The sequence below is a fragment of the Anguilla anguilla genome, chromosome 10 (genome assembly GCF_013347855.1).
Source record: "Anguilla anguilla isolate fAngAng1 chromosome 10, fAngAng1.pri, whole genome shotgun sequence".
Lineage (NCBI taxonomy): Eukaryota > Metazoa > Chordata > Actinopteri > Anguilliformes > Anguillidae > Anguilla > Anguilla anguilla.
The window spans coordinates 10,967,002-10,990,865 of record NC_049210.1 but is presented as its reverse complement, the minus strand read 5'-3'; the positions used below and the strand labels follow the sequence as shown (position 1 = coordinate 10,990,865).

General features: G+C 39.4%; 1 protein-coding gene across 1 annotated transcript in view; it reads left to right on the top strand.

Moving 5' to 3' along the window:
• Positions 1–20,741, top strand: part of LOC118206266 (GDNF family receptor alpha-2-like) — a 72,883-nt gene extending 52,142 nt beyond the window's left edge. The window contains exons 5-9 of the mRNA XM_035378709.1: positions 5,670–5,779; positions 6,109–6,249; positions 8,674–8,861; positions 14,961–15,005; positions 15,778–20,741. Of these exons, the coding sequence (XP_035234600.1) occupies positions 5,670–5,779; positions 6,109–6,249; positions 8,674–8,861; positions 14,961–15,005; positions 15,778–15,897 (604 nt within the window). The 3' untranslated portion in view covers positions 15,898–20,741. The remainder of the gene's footprint in view (positions 1–5,669; positions 5,780–6,108; positions 6,250–8,673; positions 8,862–14,960; positions 15,006–15,777) is intronic.
• The last annotated feature ends 3,123 nt before the right edge of the window (positions 20,742–23,864 follow it).

The window sequence follows — 23,864 nt, the reverse complement described above, 5'->3', positions numbered from 1 at the left end:
ATCAGAAATTTTAAATGAATCCACTTTTACAGGGGTTCATTTTGCAGCCCTTCAGAGCAGAGTGGCTGAAATGATCATAACACATTGTGAAGGGAGACAGCCTGTAATTTCAGAACCAAGTGCCCAGCCCAGGTATAATGGAAGAATCAAGGAAGCAGTGCAGTGTCCTTTATCTTGATGTGGGAGGTCTGGAATATTTTTGTAGAAATATTCCAGACAGATCTCAAACCCTGAAATGAGGATTGCTGTTGTTGTCCAGAAAATGAAGTTAATTTATTGAAAGGGCAAGCAAACTATTGCATGTTTTGCCCTAAAGCAGATTCTCTGCTGTCCAATCGTACGAAAATAGAGGAAGGGCCTTGAGTCTGCCATTCGCTGTAAATAAAGAAGGTGAAAGAGAAGTTGTTCATCACAGTTTCTGGCCACTTTAAGTTGTACGATTTCGCAAATCATAACTAACATGACACAAATAGGTGGCCCAAAGCACTGCAACAAATTAGTGCGATGTGGTTGTGGATGGCAAGTTATTTTCGGGTGAAATTAGTTTGCTAATGCCGTGAAATACGTTACGCGAGTGATTGACAGCAGCAGAGTGTGGTTGCCCAGTAACAGCAAAAAGACGCTTCTTCTTTTGCAGAGTAGGCTTCATGAAATCAAAACACGTAGTACGTCTTGTGTTTTCAAGCCGATAAAACCCATCCAGTGTGAATGGAGCCTGAGGCTGGTAGTTTTGAAGCTCAAATTCTGTATCAACATCCTCTGCAAATGTGGTGGCTTACCTAGCTGTACTGTTATTTTTAGATTGTAGAACATTCTGCACCTGAGTGTTGCTCATCCAACCCAATTTCAGATGTTCACCTCAAAACAGCATGACCTCAAATAAATGGCTCAATAGTAAATTCACTGACTGAGCAACACTTTTTTCTCTCTTGTATAAGTAGGGATACTCTGGCAGAAAAGCTCTTGGAGAAGATTTGTACTGATTCAAACAAGCTGCTATTACACTACTTTTCCTTTCCACAGACATCCAAGTCGTACTCTCCAAAGCTAAATCTACCCTAACAAGGATCGGCTGACAAGCTTTTTAAACAATGTTCTCAGACCCTTAAGCCTGTCTAAATCATTTCAACCTGCCATGCTGACATTTAACTGACTAAAACTTCTCAGATAGAACTTCTCACATAAGTCAAGACCTTTAAAGGAACCTTTTGGTGCTGAGGTCTGACATGGTGAGAACAGAGGGACCAGTGTGGCCTTGTGAGAAGGGAATTGGACTGCATGATTGAATTAGTAGGACTGAACCAAAGTACTTAGAGTAATAATATTTTCTTCAGGGTATATCAAGATGTATAAATGTACTATAAAATAAATGGAAGATATAAAATTTAAGATCCCCTCTGGGTAATGTTGTGCCCATATCCCGAAAACAAGCTAATATTGTGAAATTGGTACTGGCACAGAGATGGCCAGATAAAAGAGAATTCTCTTCAGCACTGACAAAGATACAGGAAATAAACTCAGCATGCAAATCTGTCCTTTCAGGGACCGAAGCAAAATTTGAAACATTTCACCAGCCTGCCATGGTTTGGTTGTTCCATTCTGCTGCTTTAAAACGAGAGTGAATCAGAGTCACTTGGGGGAAAAAAACAACAGTCTGCATTAGTTAAGAAATGTCTGAAAACAAACAAGAAAACAGAGTGGCTTTGCTTCATTAAACCACCAATGGAGTGGGCACTGATGTAATTATGGAGCCCAATACAAATGGCTGTGCACTTTATATATCGTTTGCGCTTCCGCTCTCTGCCAGTGTGTTCTTTGGAAGTAGTACACTTATCTTCATCACATTAGTCATAGCGTAAGTTTCTTTATTTAAATATTAATAGACATTTAATTACCTTTTCATTAGCACATCAAGGAACAATAACTCCATTCTTCAAAAAGTTTTTTTCTACCCGTACTAATTTTTTAATCAGTTATTGGCATCAGCCACTTATTCAAAAACAAAGCATGCATTATTCTCCTGGTCCACGGAATATTACTGTTTTGGAGTCAAATGATTGCTATTGTAGGAGCAGAGTATTGGTGACATTTGAGAGATCATTTCTATGGGTTTGTTTTCTGTGGTGGAAGAAATGCAGATTAGTGGTCAGATGAATCTGAATATTGAATCCCAGTTAAGATTCCATTCTGTGCAGTTGTGTAAGTGTACCATTGACCAGGTTTTAATCTTCCCTGTAATGTCCTGTTGTGTAGATGGGCCACGGACTCCCTCCCATGTAATGCAATTCCAGGTCACAGAGGAGTGCTTGCTTGCCCCGGCTTGTGGGAGGCATTAAAGCAGATTATGAACATTTCACATTCAGCCCGATCCACCCGTGTGCAGGGACCCTGAATTTACATACCACGCACCTCAATTCTGTTTCAAACAGCGAGCAAAAAATGTAATTAACCATGTAAATCATGTACACTCCTACGAGATATGTTAATTAAATGGAGCATTTACATGGCAGCAATATCAAAACAAGCAGACAATGCGACCTAATGAATGTACCCTTGTGCAGATTGCAAGGAATATTAAACAGCCCAAAAGAGCAGGGTCTCCCAGACTGCATCACTGAAACTCGGATCAACCACGGATCTCATAAAAAAATATCTCTTCATTTTTGTTAAATCCTTTAATAATACTGTGGCAATCGACATAGAGTGCATAAACAACAATTTTTTTTTCCTCCTGAGATGAAAAAGGGTCTCATCCTTTTGGTTTCTCTCTCTCTCACATTTGAGCATTCCTGTGGTCCGTGCATAGCAGCACCAAAGTCCTTAATAAGTCCTTACTTTGAAAACTTGATATTATCTGTAGACGATAAACAATGCGACACTGGCAGGTAATTATCATAGCGTCGTGGACAAGTCGGGGCCAAGGGCGACATCGTTGTGAATTATGTCCCTAAAAAGAGAGTGAGGACTGCTTTGCCAAGTCATGCTGGAACATAGCCAGCCCAGGCTGACAGGGCTTGTTTGGTAAGCCATTGCAGTACCCAAATTGTGATGTATCACACGCAATCATGACAAAATGGGACAATGTACAATAGAGCTGAGCAATATAGATAATTATAGAATACACAGTCATTGTTAAATGCCTGTATGCCAGGAGAGGACAAGAGGCATATTTTCGGAGGGGTGGGCGGGGGATTGGGCAAAGAGGAATTTCAGGCACCAGAAAGGATTTGCAGGCAAAATTCAGGGATGCCAGGTCAAAGGAACATGCAAGAATATTAAAGAATAGAAAGTATTTTTGTGTTGGTTGACTGTTAACCCCCCTGCCCTATATATAGCCAAATGTTAGGAGGCTGGTTCACTCCTAGCTCATACAAATGAGCTCAGTTGGTGATGTATACAGCAAAGACAACAGTCCCTACATGCTGATGTACCCTATGGTCCGGAATCAAATCCAGAGCATTCCAATGCCAACTTTAGCTGGCAGTTCCACAAAATGATCCATGATTGGCTATGGCACCATCCTGAATAGGCTGTTGCCCACAAAAGGAACTCCTCAAGTCAGTCTGGTGCGTACGGTCCTCCTGTACTAGCTGCATACGAGCAGTAGTCCTTCAGCGTAATGGCTGTGCGGCTCGGTTGGTACACTGAAGAGCGAGAGAAAGTGGCCAGCAATGAAAAGTTAAAGATATAAGAGGATAAAAACTTTTTTCAAATGAATTAAAGGGAAAATCAGGAGAGGCTCTGCTAGGGTCACAGATCCACAGTTATGAAATGGCAGTTGAACAGTCTTAAGTAGGAAGAGGCTGCTGATTGTAAATGTCATTTGAAGTTTTAAAGCGTGAGGGTGGAGAGACAACTAGATGAATCACCTGAATCTCTTAGCATAAGAAAATAGCATTGCATTAATGCATTTAATGCGCTATATTTGTCATTCAGTGCAGAATTTTTAGTGTATGCATGTATACTCACTCACATAGTAACATGAAAAGCACACACACACACACACACACTCATGCATTCACTCAGTATTTTTCATCACCTCCATTGTGAGTCAAATTGCAGCGTTCAGGCTTATGACACTAAGGCAACAAAGCCATCGACCACTACAAAAGTATCAACTCTAGCGGGTGGCAAGAAGTCTGTAATTGCAGCAAATCTTCTGGTAATTGCTGCCCCAGTAATTCTATGGGAATGGCCATTTTAAGCTACTGAAGAAACCAGAACTGTGAGGTCCAAACAATAGGTGTTCTGGAATGGATTGCCGTTATTTCTCGTTTGATTTTGAAGTTTGCTGGAGCGATTTAAAAGTCTGAATTATGATTTGTTCCGAGAAAAAGCTGTTCAGAGAAATGTATTTCTCATTAATGCACAGAAATGTGAAGTTAGTTTACAAAAAGAGTGACCTGCTTTGGCTTTCATGTGATATGCATTTGTGCATAGTGGGTTTCTTCATGATAAATGGCCCTCTCATCTGTGGTTAGGAACAATGAAAAAATGGGCCATACAATTCAGGTTTTTATTTTTTTTACTGCAACATGTTGTTAAGTGTAGGAACCATTTTGAGACAGATAGGCAGTGAGGTGTGCCCTGTGGTCAACAGCAGGGGAAAAAAGGTGCATTTCCACTTCAGTGTGCCTGAAAAGGCCGGCCAGCTCTGGCAGCAAAGTGGACAGAAAGGCTGACCTTTAAGAGAGGGAGTTCCCTCTCTGTATGAACTGGGGAGGGAAGGCTTCTTGGAAGCCTGCCGAGGTGTCCTATCGCCAGCTTAAAATGCGACCACAGCCCCTAAGCCAGCCTGAGAGTGCTCGCTTCTAACTAGCCGTTCCAAAAACAGGGGCAATCAACACTCAAACACTGGCTGTGCGCTAAAGTCATTAATGGGGAAGGAGTATCAAGTTCTGTCAGAGGTCTCAGGTACAGGTGAGAGAAATCGTCACTGGTGTCTAAGAAAACTTGTGACCACAGACAAAGTGTGCCAAGCTTTTCAGACTTAAATGTGCCTTTCACTTTTTTATCAAGATGAACAATGGCAAGTACTGTCCCTTCCTTAGATTAATATGCAAAAAAATGATATTTTTCCTTCGCGTTCTCATCTGTGAAATGAATTGTACACTGTTTAGAAAACACTGAGTGGTTATAAGGCACGTGACTGTAATGGCTGTCTGCCGCCACATCCCTCAAGTCATTTGTGCTCATGCAGTGTAAAGAGAAAAGCAAATGGGGTTCTATGTTTTCTTCATTCAAACTTTACTCAAATGACTGAAGGAATGCACTCCCCACGGCTTTCAGCACACACACACACACACAAAAAGATATCACAAAATGTCTACTGTTGGCCTATTCAGGTGCTTTGTTGTGGAGTACTGTCTGAGTGGTGGGCTCTGGCAACCCTTTTTTAACCCGAGGGGTTGACAAGGAAATTAATACGTAATGCACTGCTGACTCACTGAATCTGAATGGGCAGTGATCTGTGAAGATGAGCCATCACTGCACACGTAAACTCAATGCAGCTCTGACTGGACTCGCTGTGGGACCCTGCTGGCTTAAGCGAAGGCATGCGTCACCCACTCTTTCGCTGCATTTTGTTCAGGCTCTCCATCCTCTTTGTATGGTGTGAAGGCTCAAAAAATATCACTGAAATCCTGTTGTTTCTTGTTTTTGTCAAACAGGTCAAGACTGGCCGATTTCCACATGAATTGCCAGATGACCCCGCACTCGATCACCAGCTGCCCCAATGACAACTACCAAGCGTGCTTGACATCTTATGCCGGGCTCATTGGTGAGTGAGGTTCTTCTTGTGCACTGTTTCATTACCTAATTAACTTCCCCTGCAAAGAAAAATAAACTACATGCAGTATTTTCGCGTATCCATTTATGTATACATAAAAACACCAAATGTGTATTTGCTCATGCTTTATGTTGCAATTACGTGTGCTTTATTGAGCATTTATGGGAGCTGAATAGTGTTATATTTGAATAGTGGTATATTGCAGAGAGCAACTGATCTGTGGACCTTAGCAGCACTTTAGAAATAAATATATATACTTCTGCTTGCCATGTTCTGTGTGATGCTGAAATATTAGTTGTGCCTCTCTTTTCACTGCATAGGATCGGACATAACCCCAAACTACGTGGACGCCAGCTACACAAATTTCACCATCTCTCCGTGGTGCTCCTGTCGGGGCAGTGGAAACTTTGAAGAGGAGTGTGAAAAGTTCCTGAGGGACTTCAGAGAAAACACTTGCCTGAGTAAGCCTACTACAGTGCAACACACTGTGTCATCCAAACGAGTGTTCTTCACAGCAGTGTATCTATCCAGTTTTGTGTAGATGTGACGTTTGGCTTCCAAGCAAAACTTTATTTTGGTTTATTTTACATTATACATGCACGACTGTTTTAAAACCATGAATCAATGATTGTTAACTGTGGTTTAATTTTTCTGTGGCACATTACAGTCAAACTAGTGGCACCACATGATGTTCAGTTAATGTCTTAATTACAATAATCCCTCCTACAATCATTGTATCACTGTAGAAGGTCTGACAATTGGGTAACATCAAGTAAAACGCTTTGCAATTTTGAAGCGTACTTGTTATGGAGCCATTATTAGCTTGGTATCAGAAGCTCTTGGCTCCCTTTCGTAGCTCACTGTACCATGTTGATGATACAAAAATCCATTGGCATGAACATGTTTCAGTGTTCAGGGCAAGCTTCGTGAAAATGACTGTATGTTGTCACCATGCATTTTATCGCTGAGTCTGCACGGGGAGGAGTGTAAACCCAGAGCGGGGAAGATGGATATTACTGGCACGCATAAGCTGCTGTCTAGAGACATTTTTGTGATCTAATGAGAATATGATGAAAGGACAGCAAGTTAAAAATCTACAGGATGTTACATTTTCAGAGTGCCATTAAGATAAAGAGCTAAACACTAAAGGCACACTAGAGAAAGATAAGAATAATACGTGGAAGCTGAATGCGTGTATTTAATCGTACATGAAAAAATGTAGACCGCGTTCCTTTATCACTGAAGGAGTGTTGATTTTCCTACTATATGCAAATATGGTCAGACTTGATCTTCTGTTACTGCTATAAAGTGACAGCTGTGTAAAGCTGAAGGGGTCGACTGCAGCGTGCCTTCAGTTTTTAGTACAGCTACGTGTTAGCACTGGTTTCCAAAAGGAACGTACTAGCACGTGATTGGCTACATAATATGTATAGTGTTATTTAGTATTAAGGTCTATATTGTGCACAGTTGGAGTTCCATAACAGCTGACCTTCAGAAAGTCTAAATACTGCTTGGGCCCAATGCTTGCACTGCTATTGCGATGACGGGGAATGATTTGAAACAGAAACATGTGCAAGTCATTATTCGACCGTGTATTCATTTAAAAGTCTTTATTGTGATTTATAAAGTTTATTTTTTGTTTTCTGTTAATTACTGCAAATGCAGTTGAGACAAAATGGCAGCTCTTCAGATACTTACCTAACTTCCAGGAAAGACTACATTTCATCAATATTTAAATAACTAGGCTGAAAGATTTCTTTCACCATAGAGGCTGATTGCTACCATTTCCTTCTGTTACATTTTAACTGGGTTCTTGTCTAATAGGTAGTGTATTTTGATAATTTACATATCATTTTGAGCTTTGGCATTCTAAAATGAGGAGTAATAATAAGGGCGAGAGGGGGAAGTAAAAAAGAAAACATTTTACATTTCCAGAGGAGCCGCAAAGAACGGTCTTGAAATATGCTCCCCTTTCAAGCAATGTTTTGACTTTAGCTAAAAGTAAAGCAGAAGAGTGTAGATGTAATTCACTTGAATCATTTTGAGGTTAGATTTTTGTGAAGACAGAGCAATGAAGGGGCTGCTAGGTGGCTATATATATATATATATATATATATATATATATATATATATATATATATATAATTGTTTACAATGCAACAAAGGCCATTGTTGGAGGTGTATATGGGTAGACTTTATTATAATGGGCCACTGGTATTGAAACAGCCAGTATGTTAAATTGGATGATAAGTATGATAAAATATTGAAAACGTACTTTTGACATACAGTATATTGCAATGGGGAACATCTCCACGCTATCCAAGAGCATAGTTGTCAATCATCAGGAGTGTTTAATTCAGCTTTCATCTCTGAACATTGACCTTTGGACTTGGAGTAATAAATGAAAGAAAGTAATGCATAGAGTAACACTACTTTCTGTGGTATTCATGCGAACCTTCAAATTGATTGTCCTGATACAGATATGCTTGACTGAACCTATCATTTCTGTTATACATGGCGAGTAAAAAAAGCATGTATCTGAAAGCCTCAATGCAGACTATAACTTTACTGTGTAAATAAAATGAATGTATATAGATAATAAAAAAATGTGTTATGCATTTAAAAAAAATATATATATATATATATTTTTGGAACATGTTCCAGAGGTTTGAGAATGAATCACTTCATGCCCCTTGTTGGTTCAACTGCACCTGCCTCCTCAGCCCCCTGCAAGCAAAGGATGAATCTGGGCAGAGAGTCAAAAAAGCATTGGCAAACTGACTAGACAGGACACACAGTACTCTCAGACTCTCCTGAGAGAGCCAGTGGAACCAATACGATGACACGGCTTCCTCTTTCTCCCTTTCTTTCCCATACTCTGACAGGGAATGCCATTCAAGCCTTTGGATATGGAACAGACACCAGCCTGGTTTCCAAACCGGTGACTGTCCCACCCACGCCGTCGGTGAGGCCTGATTTGGAGACGGAGAGCATACCCAAGCCTTCGGTCAACACCAATGACATCAAGCCCGGAGTAGACGCCTGCGTCTTTGCCACCTGTGCCAGCCTGAAGGTAGGGGTTGGTCCTCATGCCTCCTGGTGATTGGGGATCACCAGGGAAACAGCCGTGCTGGCTTGTCCCAGATGTGTTCATGTCACTGGTGGAAATATACACTTAGCGACGGGGGCCTTATGCATTATTTATGTCCACTGAATTAATTCAAGCTTTTGGAATTAAATGTTAAAGAGGATAGCATTTTGAAAAGGTAAGTTAGGACAAGGGGGAGACATCATGCCCCCGCCCCCACCCCACCCCCATCATGAGATAATTTTATGTCTTTGTGTTTCTTGTCACATAGTTTCAAGGGTACTTCTTGAGCTTGCCTGTTGAAATATAAATGTGGACATACATTTGCATTGCAAAGATGTCAGCTGTAAATACAGTATAATTCAAAGACATAATAACTAATTTATTGTGCGTTTGCACTCTCTCTCTCACTGTGTATATGCATATGTGTATGACTAGTTTAGCTCCCTTTTGTGTTTGTTAGTGCCAAAGTAATTATTGTTTGACCAGTTTTGCTAACAACTGCCATAAATCTCATAATACTTTCCAAATTTAAGTGAAGCTTGCAAGACCTCACTGGATAAGGCTGCTCTTAGTGATGCTAGGTGAAATTTTGGACTTGATTTACATTGAAGTTGGAACAACTTTGAAATAAATGGTATCAGATATGATCAAGAAACTGTGCTTTCACAGAATGGTTCTTAAAAATGACAATGGTGCCAGTTGATTTAAAATGCCTATGTTGTATGATGATTTTGCCATATATGAATGAAAATTTTTTAAACTTCATCTTTGGACATTTAGATGATGTGTATGATTATTAAATAATTTCTAATTAATCAATATAGTTCTCAATATGATTCCCATGAAGTATGGTACACAGAATCTTCTGTGAACACCACAATAAAAACATGGTTGACACTGGATAATAAATATCAAGCTTTGTCTAGTAGAATTTCTGGTTTCCATGAAAGCGGTAATACACATGAGAGTGTCGCTCATTTTAGTAAAACTGAGGCCTCTTATTGCATTTCATCTCCTTTGAATCACCGCTTACATATGTGTATGCTATTGGGCCCAAGTCATCCCATTACTTCCAAATTACACTGACGGTTGTTTCAAGTCATTTCGGTGTTGATAAGTTATGTATTTTCGACAGTTTCATTACCTTGGCTTTCCGGATGGTTCAAATGACCTTTACATACAACCAGCATGTTTGACTATAAAAGCTATTTGAGAGAAATTAGAGAAGGATCAGATCACAAGGCAAATTCACCACTAGATGTACAGCATCACCATGGCTTCTTCAGCCCTGACATGGCCGTGCTGGGTGTCCTGTCTCATTTAGTCACACATGAGTTGCCTAGCCAGTGAACTTATAATGTATTTTAACATAGGAATGCAACTGAAAGACAGTAATAAGACAGTACATCTTATTATGAAGCATGTACTACATATGGAAAACAGGCCTGGGCTGTAATTTCAGCCAGGGTCCTTGGATGTATTTCTGCTACACACGAGATTACCATACTGTTACATGTCATACTCCAAGGTTCAGCAAGGAGGACTGTATTTGTTTCTGGATTTCATACCAGATTAATGATTTAATTAGTCCGGTCATTTAGCGACTGGTATTTTAGCTACTTTTCTTGATAAGTTCATAAATGACAGCTGAAGATTGTTCCTGTGCCCCAACATGAAACATTATGTGGTATTCAGCTAATTAGTTAATTTGGCCAGTGTAATTGGTGACCATGAAAACCTGCATACATACCAGCCCTGCAAGAATGGAATTGGCCATACTCAGTCAAAAAAATAACAAAAAATAATTTTAAAAAAAGCAAGGAAAAACTGTGTGTGGTCTTTTATGCTCAATCCCAGTCTGAATTGGGAAGAAGTGATTTTATTTTTCAGTTTCTCTCATGCTGTTCATGTGAGTGGTGTTCAGAAAGGTCAAGTTTTACTTCACAATCACACAAAGGCTTCTCGTTCATATATGCCCAACAAGAAACTGTTACTGATTCTAAAAGCAAACAAGCAATTGAATGTGTAAGTTCAGTGATATCCAACAGCCACATTCCATAACGGTCATTTAATAGCTTTGAATAAAACAACTCAAAGCTTTCAAGATTAATGATTGAAGCCTTTATCTGCCATGGATGCCTGAATATAGCACATTTCAGATATGATTTGGAGGTGGGCGGAATTGCAGTAGCGAGGCTTTTCTGTATGTCAATATTGATTCAGCATTCTGTGCCTCTGACGTTGAATTGAAATGCTTAATTTATTGTAAAAATGGTAATTAGGAAACACAGGACATGTGATTACTCAGGCTTGCTGTTTATAATTAGTGTGTGCCCAGGGGGAACGTTGTGGGGGGATTCATCGTCTTCCAACAACATCGACTGGCAATTAAAACTTGTCAAAGCGGTGTTACCGCGGTTTCTGGAAGAGGCAGTGTTGTGCCCCCCCTCCCACCCACTCGTGCCAAAAGATCAGTTATCCTGGTGTCAAGCCAGAGTGCGTCACCTCCACATTCCCTGAAGCACAGCCTCACCGTCAGATCAGAAGACCCATTCCTAACAGTCACCATCATGTCCCATTATAATGTAATATACTATCATTTAATATAGCCTTATAATTAACACCTTTTTATTTCTCATTATTAATGATCTTTTTTAAAATTATACATTCAGTTAATGTCTATTTTTAAAAAACTATTGATTTGGAAGTAACATATTTAGCTACATATTTGAAAGCTACTTATTAAGTAGATTACTATGAAGGAAGCACTAGCTTCCATCCATCCATTCTTACCTGCTTGATCCAGGTAGAATTTGCGGGCAGACTGGGGCCTGTCCCAGCATGCATTTGGCAAGAGGCAGGAATACACCTTTCACTCAAACAGTTGTACCTACAGGCAATTTGTACTCTCAAATTAGACTCACTTGCAAGTCTTTGGACTGTGGGAGGAAACCGGAGTACCCAGAGGAAACCCACGTGGACACAGACAACATTGCTATCCACTGCATCACTGTACTGCCTCAAGCACTAGTTTCATCACCTGAAAGCTGTCTGAAAGCTTAGAAAATTTTACAAGCTTATAAACATTTTTTTTCTAATCATGAGAAGTAGATCAGGTAAAACTCTGCAGTGTCACAGCAGAGTGTTGATATTGAATTGAACTATAATTAACTGAATTTTATGCAAATAACCCCCTTTCATCAATTTCAAGTGCAGCTTCCACAATGTGTAGCACCCATCTGCTATCGCTGTGGTCATTCCAATCATCCATTTGCATTGGTATCACTCCGAGTTTTCTGAGAGTCTGTGATCTGTGTTCAATCATCATTTTTACCCCTAGCTTTGAGGGGAAATTATACGCTAATGTTTCGTTCACAAACAACCTCCGTGAGCGCCGCCATCACCGAAACGAATCTGCCAAACTGTGTTCGCTTTTGTTTGTAGGTCAAAGTCATGGACAAACGTTGATTGAATTCAGGCCGGGCTGTCCGGACTGTGTCCGTGTTTATGTGAATCCGTGGGGCCTTGTTCGCGCAGGCAGCCTCTCTGCTCGGGCTGGGTGTGGGGGATTGTGGGGGCATTGCGTCGGGAGCAGTGTCAGCAGGCTGCTGTCACACATCGCTGCCTCCGCTAATTAATTGGCTTTTAGCTGCTGTTGTGTTCTCTGCCTTCTCATTTTGTTGGACTTGCTGCCTTTCCAGAACCTGGCATTTTACCAGTGCTGTTCATAATTAAAGATGTTGATATGATGCGCATTCGAAAGTTTGTGAGCAAAATAAGGGGGTGATCAGGAAACTTAACTCTTCAGTGTCAAGCAGAGCACGAAAGGTGGCATGAAATGCTGTATTGTTGCGTAGTGTATTTTAAAATGCATCCAAATAATATAATGATTTGAAGGGTGAGCTGATCACAAAATCCTCATGGTTATATTAGCTTTACTGAATTTTCCATTTTATATTATACAAAATAACTGTTAGCTATTTCATTATGCATATGGCAAATTCATTTTGAAGGCGATTCAGTAGTATGTAGAAAATAACGGTTTGGTGGGAATTCAAATATCTGTTTTCTCATGACACTCCTGCCTGCAATAGGACTGCTATGTCCATCCAAACAACACACTCTGTCACACTTTACAGTAAGTGCAATTTAAACAGTTTTATTGCACAATCGTTTATCTTTTAACCAGAAACAAGCGGTTTGTGCGGGAGCGTTATGATGGATAACTGCCTTCGGAGAAACACTTGTGCTTCTAAGCACATTACAAGAGACACAAATTAAACACGCTATTTCCCGAGCGACTGTATAATATTCCTGTCTGCGGGGCTTTGATAATGTGCTTCAGAGTGGAGGGGGAGGTCAGCCATTTACCAGCTCATCTGGAGACTAATAATCAGGCTTTAAAGAAGAAGAAGAACACGGGAGCACAGAGCAGCCGCGACTGCCGCGCGGCGCAATATTTCCACGTAACGGCCGCCGAGCAAATATTCAGAAATAATGCGTCGGTGTTCGTGGAAAAATCATTCATGCTGAAGAAAGCCGGGCTGTAAATGTAATAAAGTGTATTAGCGTCCTGTAAATTGTTGGCTTAACGTCGCACATTTGTCCCTCCGGAGGGACTCCGGAAGGTTCTGCAGTGCGGTTTTTTTTTTCCCACCTTACTGTGAATGTGCTTACTGAAAATCTGATGAGGTATTCATGAGGTGGTTTATCAAAGCTAACTCTCCTTATGCAACGTATTTAAAACCAATGGTATTTGGTAGTAACCGTAATGAAAAGCAATAGAAATACAGTAGTTAGTCACTGCCTTTCAACATTGTTGGATTGTTAAATATCTGCACATATATTATGTTGTTATGCACTGTGTGATTATAGTATTATCAAATCATTTGCTTTGTCAGAGCAGATGTTTGTTTATCATAAAATGAAATTTTAAAATACTTAGGCCTATCTGCTGAGTGAGACTCCTTGTCATCCGTAGTTTGGTTTTAAGTTACGATGTTCAGACATGATTGTATGGTTATAAATTTCTTGGAGACATTGCTGTCTGTTATGAGTGATATCCTGGATAGTCAGCCATAAACTGTTTTGATACGCTGCGAAATACAGCTATGCTGTGGATTTCTCTGCAATTCAGCTAGAGACTGTAGAATAAATGATGGTCCTGTTATGGAGAATTGAGGATTTGATATGCAAACACGGATACATAAATACAGATGGCCTAGTTTCCCTATAAAAGGGTGGTCTAGGTTTCTTTCTTATCCGCTTATCTTGCTGGTGGTCTACTGGGCACAGGACTCCCGTCAGGTGTGATTATCTCCACATAAGTAGACATTTTAGCCGGGCTTAATTCGTTTTTACATCAAGGCAAAATACGATAGAAATATTTTACCCTCGCTGTCTGGTGGAGTGTATTTACTAGGTAAGACTAAGGGAGAGGTATTTAGGGTCATGGTGATTGCCTCAGGACCGGGGTTGTTGATATTTCAAGGCCAGTTTCCTGCGGGGGGTTATTTTAATGGGAAGCACCATGCTGTCTGGTGTTTACCAGTGCAATTTGTCTGCCGTCTCCCATTTAAATTTAGATCAAAATAACCAACATAGCACATCTCCACATGATCTCCTGTGCGGTGGCACGCTGAATATAAACACAAATGTGTACAGAGTGAATTCTGTTATTTTATGAATACGCTTAAATAAAATGTAAAATAACCTAATTAAATAAACCTTCTTTACTGTGAATTTGTGTGATATATTGATGTAGTGGTTGATACTGGAAATAAACCATGGCATAGGCTCGACAGTGTTTAGCTACCCATTGAGCGTGATAAACTTGAAGGATTGCCTGCAGTTCTCTGCAGGCAGCCCTCTGTAACTGTTTTGAATAAGACCTTCAGTTAAATCCGAGGAATACATGTACCGTGTGACCCTCCCAATAGCTTAGAAAGCAGCAAGAGAAGCACCTCTATACCTTTTCAGAATAAGCATTTAAAGCATCTTAAACTGCTGTTCCTGTGAAAAAATATAAATTAAATAAGAAACACATGTTGATTGTATGTTTTCTTCTTGCCTTCCATTTAGGAAAATGGACCAAAGTGTAATCTCTCCAAAAACTACATCTGTGAGGTAAGTAATGTGGTAAGATTTGAAATATATGTGTTCTCATTGCTATTTGAAATCAATCAAGCGTAATGATGACACAAGGAAAAATCATCAGCCAAGGTGCATTGATATAATCTTGTGCCTGGAACTAAACACATTCTGTTAATGTATTGACATTTGTTCTCAGATAAAAGTGTCTGCTGTCATAACTATTTGTAAAATTGTATACTTTGTATACATTTACCTGATTACCCACATGAAACAAGAATGCAAATTGCACAAGGCTGCAAATGCTTACTGTAACTATTCCAGCAAAGAGGGAAATAACCTCAGCTCAGCAAAACCCAAGCTCATTGTGGTTTCATTAAAACTTTGTTTTTATCAAATATATATCCTCACAGGCAACAGCATTCCAGTGAGTCCTACTGTGAGGCACAAGACCTAGTGGAAAAGGATGTTTTACTAAATGTAATATGTTCCAAGAAAACAAACCAGTGCTACTGAATATTCTCTTGTGACTATTACGCAACCGTAGCAACCGGATAGTATTAACAGATATACATGCCACATTACATTATACAACCAAAACCAATTTTGTTTTCTTCTTTGCTGAGTTCTTCTCAGTAATCACTGAACTTGCCAAACTGTTTGTGAAGACAAAAACTTATGTTCACATTTAGTTTGCCAATCATAGTTAAGGACAAATTTAGATTGAAGCAGCCTATAGAAGCTCCCTGACAGGGAAAACAGTGTATGGCAGATTATGGCTGTAATCGTTTGCGTTATCCCTCCTCAGATGGATCCCAACGCAGAGACCTCCATCGTCCCATGGGAGGGGAGATCGTCCAGTTCCTGTGCCAGTGGAAGGGCAGTGATCGTCTGTCTGTCCTACGTGCTCTTCAAGCTGGCTCTATAAAAAAAAACCTTCCGCAGTTCACTCATTAACCAACAACCGGAGGAAATCAAGCATAAACAAGCCCCACAACAAGGACCTTGAGAAACCACACGCCCTCTCTCTCTCTGCAGCTCTCTCCTCTCTGGCGACAAGGATGGCGAAAGGGATTCCCGAGGAACATATCAAGGGCTGCCGTACCGCAAGATTTCACGTGGCACAGAGAGAGAAAGACGGTTGTAGATCGCGCCAACTCTAGATTCCAAAGTCGAGACCTACGGAATAACTCTGAAACTGCTCTCCACTAGGCCTCCTTCCCAGCTGCTTGGTAGACCAGTTAATAATCAAGACAGAGGAGCGGAAGCCATGTCTCCTCATGTGCAAGTGCTTCTGACCCACAGGTCAGAGGCATCTCTGGTGATGGTGGTTCCATCATTGTCGTTTTCTTCTTTTGCCCAGACCCACAGCGGCAGAAGCTCATCTGCGTGTAATCGCTCTCTCTCTCGCCACCCCTTCTTTCTCTCACATCCTGATTTGGTCTGCTGTCCTTCAGCAAATGCACCCGCTTTTCTGTCTGGTGTCTGCATTTTTTTTTTCAATCCATAACAGAAAACGGCGTTCATCGCTTATCACTAAAAAAATGATTTTAGGTATAAACCTTATTCAGTTGACATAATGTATAAATTTGTGTAGGTACTGTAAATGTCCTACAGCTCTTTTATTCCGGTACTTTTTTGTTGACGAATTCTAAAAAAAAATAAAATAAAAAATGTAAAAAAATAAAAAATTTAAATTAATTTTAAAAAAACTGTCTTGAAGTGTGAACCGACAAAGTTCTCACTGGAAATATGTTCTTGTTGGAAGTTGGCAGGAGTTGGCCATTGTGTATAATTTTGTCTGTGAGTATAGATACAAATTGTTTCCCTTGAAATGTACAGATGTAATTTCTTATGTACTAAAAATGTTTGAGAGGTAGGGCAGTGATGTGCAAGCTCATAGCGAGCTCAGAGAGAACAAAGGAAAAGATCAGCCGTGGTGATTGCACTGGGCTGAGGAACCTGACAGTGCCAATAATGCTAGATGTAGGCTGTCATTATGTGTAATAGTTTTTTTCTTTTCTTTTTTTCTTTTGCCTATACAGACTGAACATATTCAAAGAAACAAAGCTCCAGGGACAATGAAACAAAGCATCATTTGCTTCAAAAGTAAATTGTTGTTGTATAATATAGTGTGCAATCTATCGCGTGGCCTTACTCTCTTTTTTATTTTTTTCTTCCTCCAATTCAGTGCTGCCACCCAATACTGTTTCAGAAAAGCCAGCCACTGGCAAGGTTGGTAAATAGAAATTCTTAAATAGAAATTCCAGTGCAGAGAAAAGGAAAAAAACACAACTGCTTTGGAAAGTGAGTATTTTTAGATTGCATATGATGGACTAGCTTGTCTGCATTGTTATCCTTTTAAGCCATTATATAAAGCCAAATGTAATGTCAAGTCTAAAAGATTACTTAACTTTCTCATATTCTACTGGACATAAAGACATTGTGTACTCTTGTGTTATGCCAGCCAGAAGAGAAATGGGTCATTGTAACGTAGGTTCTAAGTGAGGCATCTGTGCATTAAATGTGCATGATTTTGGTTTCCATCACATACATTTGTGTAAGCATTTCAATACTGAAACTAATCGACTAAAAATGGCATCATAAATTCAATAATGACTACATATACTAATTGAATGAACTGCACTTTTCTTACTAATGGCTAGCTATTTAGCAAGGGACTACATCTTAAAGAACCTTTGACCATTGAAGATAAATTCAAAGTGTCTGTTAGATAACCACTTACATACTGTATGTTACTCATAAGATATGGGAATCGTATTTTAAAAAATTCAGACTCACAGCTGCAGTAAATTTGCCATGAGGTCGGACTTGGAGGGGAAACACTGCACAATATGTATCGACAGTAAGAAAAAAAAGTAAGTCTCACCACATTTTCAATTATATAACTATTGTTTCGCTCATGGTATGTTTTGGTATTAATTAATACACTTAGCTAATGCAGGCTATGCTGTATTTTGATTTTATGGAATGTTATTCAGAAATCAAACTGAGAAAAGTATAATTAAATATGGATTTAATGTGCAATTGCAACAACAAATGCAGTCTAAAACAATGACCATAAGTCTTGTGCACTGTTTGTCTGTTCCAGAACATGATTTCGGTATGTTCAGAATTTGATATCTAACATGACAAAAACACCATACTGGCAAAATGGCCAAAAATAAAAATGGTTAGCTACTGTAGCAATTAATCATGTCGTAGTTAACGTTTACCAACATGCTCAAAAATACGCTATGCCAGCACTCTTATGAAAATATAGCAATGTAGCCAGCTATCTAACAAAGGCCCATCATGGCACAGAAATTGCATTATAATTACCTAGCTATTATAATTACCTAGCTAATGGTGACAGTATTATGTACTAAGACCTTTGTTTTTGTTTGTTTTTTTTTTTGTTTTTTGGACATAAGGAGAATATTGATTGCTTGCTAATGATGAAGAAATTAGTTTGATATTGGCAACATGCCTTTACTGTCAAGAACTGTGGCTTGCAGTTCAAAGATAAAAGACGCGTACTCTCCAGAATATCCCTAAAGAACTAAGAACTAACCTGTCTTTGCTGGCAATTTGCTTTGCCGTTTGTCAGAAGGCTCTTGTGAAGTGCTGGAAGAACGCATCATTTTATCATACCGTATTCCCTTAATTTGCTGTACATTTTTAGAATGTAACAGATGTCCCATAATGCCTGTTTGCATAGGGAATGTACAAGGATCAGCTGTGACCCTGGCACAGTGAGTTGATTTTGTTCATTGTTAGATTTGTTGTGAAAAATGTTGTGCTGTGCATTTAAAACCACAAAAATGTTGATTAGGTAGAATTAAAACAGGGCATTGTCTTATGTTCGGTGAAGGCCAAATATAAATGACCTGGAGGAAATATAAACAAATGTTGAAATAATAAATACAATTTAAATGCAAATTTGATATATTTTTATAGGTACATAAGATTGTAGTAGAATTATACTGATGGAACTAGGAGTCTGATTTTATCAACAAAAAAAGGTGCCTGAAATGTATCTGCCCAACACTTATTTAACTAAACCCCAAACTAGATTTCATTAAAATAACTGAACTACTGTCATTAGGGTAAAAGCAGCTGCTTGTAGAAAGAGGTTCTTTTCAATATTGGTTTGTCTGTGTTGTCATGGTTGCAGTCTTTTCTGCTCCCTGTGCATCAGAGATGGTAATAAATAAATTAAGCCATTGGTCTCCAACCCTGAAACATTGTAGTTTCAATTCCCATTGTAGTTTCAGTTACCTGTGTCAGTCATTCTTTTTTGACGTTTTTTCCTGTAATGTTTGTATTTTACCAAATGGTGTACATTAATAATCATATTACTAGTACAGTAAGAAATACAATACATCAGCCTTTTAACAGCCTAGGACATACAGATGAAGCCCCACATAGGTTAAAATCAGTTTACTTGCATTAAAAGTTCCTCTACAGTACCCTAGGTCCTCTTGAATAATCAATGGCCATCAGTTGATAGAGTTACATTAAACTGCTGGATATTTGCCTGAGTGAAGATGCTTCTAGAACACTGTAGTGTCTTTATGAACAATTCCCAACTGTCTCTAATTACATTGCCCAGCTCCTGCTGTGCAATCTACACTGCCCAAAAAATGTGTGCTACAATCGTAACCGCACACAGTGTAAACGCCACACATGTGGGAGAGAGGATCAGACCAAGCTGCCAAGATTAGTTCCCAAAACTCTTACTCCATACAATATACACCTTCAAAACTCCCCGACAAGTTACTGGGAGTGATGACAGCTGCCTTATCTGACTACACAACAGAAAGTGAAGTTGGATGTCAAGGGTTCTTACTGTAAAATGCAAAATGTGCCTACTTCTACCTTTTCATTTCAAATTCAGACCTTTCACGCAAAAAAAAAAAAAACGTTCACGGTTTTTTTTTTTTTCCGTCATGCATTAGCGTGAAGCCGAAGACACATACAAGGCAAGAGTGCTGGAGTTGACAACTGTCTTCTTTAGCATGGCTGCGAGGGCAGTCAGGCATAAACTTAATTCCCACTGATATGGGGGAGGGGGAATTCTTGCATGAGACTGAGAGAAGTATGTATTAAAAGACTGAAGCTGTGCTTTGAAAATTCAGAGCTGTCATATTTTATTTGGTATTATGGCCTCACATCAAAAAGACAATTAAGTCTTTATCTTAGAAAAAAAATAAATAAAGTGTAACATGAAAGTCTTTGCTGTTCTGCTGAAATATTATCTGTGTGTTGCCTCCACTGGATATATTGGCCACAGTCTTATTTTCATGGATTTGTGCGTGTGCGTTGATTGTCTTTAACCAAACTGAGTGTGCGTAAACAGTGTGGTTCCTCTCTGTGATAAATGGAGGCTTCTGACATACACAAAGACAATCATGCACAAACTGTGCTGCTGAGGAGAGAGAGAGAAAAAAACAGACAAAGGCTTTTGACACCGAGTGGCATTGTGATTGTGGCAGGACACCGCAGAAGGACATACCGAAGTTATATATTATAGATAAACCTTACAGTTTGTGTTGTGGCATAAGTATTGGCACCGACTCTACCCCTTTGGGACATTGGGTCATACATCGATTTAACATGCGTTCAAATTATGCTATGTGGACAAAAAAAAAAAAAAAAATCCCAGCACTGTAACAATGTTAACGTCACCTACCTTTGTAGATTGCAGTAAGATCAAGATATGCTAATGTTGTGCTTGTTTCTTTATCAATAAAAATGCTTTTATTTGTACAGCTGCCTTCTCCTTTATTTTAGTGACGTGTTCGCATTTTATTCACACTACACCACTCCTTCCAAGTAGTTCAACTTGTTAGGAAAGCATTGTATGACTCCATTCACACTCTCAGGAATACAGACTAGCCCAGGTATCCTATAATTTCATATGCAGCAGGTGAACACAACATACACACCACTGTTCCTGGATCTCTTGTGTGGGCAGAACAGCTCCTGCATAATTCTGTACATGTGAAGCACAGCCAGGGCAAGCATAAAGACGTCAGTGCAATGTCAGCAGAGACACCATGCCAAACACATCAAGGAACAAAAGAGTTCCTCCTCTCTGCGGTCACAGAGGGGATCTGCAAATATCATGGATAATCCGTCTGAAAGCCAGGGTGGCCCTGCAGGAGCGGAGGTTGAGCCTTTCCGGAAACCCTGGGTCGGAACACCACAAACGAAGAGGGAAAACGCTTTAAGGGAGGAGAGACGGCGAGCGGTGGGGTGGTGCTCAGCTCAGACTGATGAAGCCCTAGTTTGTCTTTCAGGGGAAGCACGGAAACCCAAAATACAGTAGACGGCAGACTGGCCTGCTCACTGCCACAACGGGCCTTCCGCATGGGGATGTGACCCCGAAAAAGATGATGAATTCGACTTCAACAATGTTCCCGAAACTAGAGCACAAGAACCACGGAAGTGTCATACAGTGTCTTGCTAAAAACAGGAAAGAAATCTCCAGGGCAAAAAATTATGGAACAGTGTAAATTCCGCAATATTTCTTTGCAAGTCAAGTCACTTTTATTTGTATAGCACATTTAAAAACAACAGGAGTTGCGCCAAAGTGCTTTCCAGTAACTACAATACAACACAAACCACAACAAAATTACATCACAATACAATACATGCATTAACAATACAACATAATAAAATAAAAGGCTACAAATTTAGGCTTCGACTTAAAACACACCAATATATCAAATCAGCAGTCCCACTCATACTTAAGCAGTGTCTTTCCAGGATGAGGCACTTGAAGGCTGTCCGTTTTCTTTTTTAGCATGATATAATTTTTGTGCAAAACATTCAGTGTATTGTGAATCTAATGCACGGGGTTAGAATGACCTAATGTCCAGACTGGGATGGCAAATTTGGGAGTTGTAACCAAGCACCAGGATTAACACCCCTATCTTTAAATAATTGAAATGGGATCCTTCATGACTACAGTTAGTAAGGACCTCAGTTTAACATCTCACTTAGTAGAGACAGTAGTTTCTTCTCAACACAACATGCAGTTGTAACCTGTGTTTATTCCCTGAAGGTCTCCAATCCAAGCACTAATCAAGCCCAACCACCCCCCAATTACTTAATCTGATTACCCTGAAAGGGTGATGATGTGCATTAGTTTTAAATTTCATTTTTTTTGTGTGTGCTATATTTACAGCATTGTAAATACCTGCTGCACAAAAGCGTAGAAGTGAAATCACTCACAAGAGAAAGGAAAAAGAGTGTGCTAACACAAATCGTTCAGCTGAATAGGTACTCTCGTTCTTTAAATCAATTGAAATTCATATAAAAGTTATTGAAATGAATTTAAGTTCATATCAACTAGCTGTACAACACAGAAATACAACCACACACTTAAAACATGACTGAAAGAGCCAACTCAAAATGTTATCCAAAGGTGATACAATCTATTCTGAAAATAAATAAATAAAAGAAGTGTCCAAGGCCAGGTTTCTCAGATTAAGGAGAGCAGCAGGGCCATACAGAGACCTTTTGTGGATCAGGTACTCAAAGCGACAGAAGAGCACACCAACTGTTTTAGAGGAACACCCAGTTAACGTAGAGAATATATTTTACAAAAAACTAAAATTTTACAAAAAATTAATGACAGGGACAATAATCATACATATATATATTTTTTAAATCAAATTAAAGGGGCACATCGGGCACTTGGGGCAACAGCATGATCACATTTGGCCTGCATTACTCCATCCTGACAGATATATCCATCTGAATGCTGCACTGTCCACTGCATGTCATGCCTAGAATTATTATTACATTACATTTGTCCACTACAGTATATGCAATATCGCATTTTCTATTAAACAGATTTAATTAATTTTGCATTGTAGAAATGGCAGCTTAAAATTCAGAAAATATAGAAAAGGCTGCAGTATGGTTAGATTTATGAGAAGTCTCACACTGGGTTCAAGTTTGAAAGTTACCTTTCTTGCTCTGAAATAGCTCCATTGATAAAGGCACTCAGCGTGACTGTAGTGCAGATATGGGTCCCCATCTACAGTCACAGGTAGTTAAAATCAGGGCTGCTATGTGTTGAGTCCACAGCAGCGGGATATAATTGCTTTGTCTCAACAGGGGTAGGATGGACTTAAGCCAGTCACGGTTCCTACAGTGAAAATCCCAGTGGGAAGGCTGCTCCCTATGGAGTCATCAAAATTATCTGAACCAAAAAATGCAGTGTGTGAGTGTGTGTCATGTCATTTTTGACTTTCTAGTTTTTGATCAAATATGCAGACAGAACAAATAACTGGCTGCACTTAATGACACATTGGTTAGCTGGTGTGTAATAAACAGCATTACATAGCTCATCTCTCTATGCTTCATTGTTGAATCAGATTACTTCATAGTGAGATAAATCATGAATAAAAGGATTGATTTATGGTTATTTGATTTAAACTTAAAGGCAAATATCAAAACTTCATTAAAATTTAAATAAACTTATTTTAATAACAGACCAAAATTTGTTTTATTATAATAATTACACAGATGAAGTTTGTGGGAACGATACTTAGCTATATAGCTAACAAGCAAACTAGTATCCACAGCTAAGCTATTTAGACCACCTAGCTTGTTAGTTGCATAACATTTGTTATGCATTTATTGTAAGATTTTAAAAAAACTAGGACACTAATGTGCCACTCCATTTTTGTCACAGATTATTCAATATACAGTATATCAGGCGAAATTCCCTGCTTCACTGTAAGTCAAGTTGTATATGCATTACTGTATACAAGCTAAATTAATTTTTTAAGACCCATTGGTGGGTCTCCGGGGTCACTGTTCACATATTGGTAAGCTTCTTTATATGCCCATGTCATTGCCTCCCCACGGAAGGCT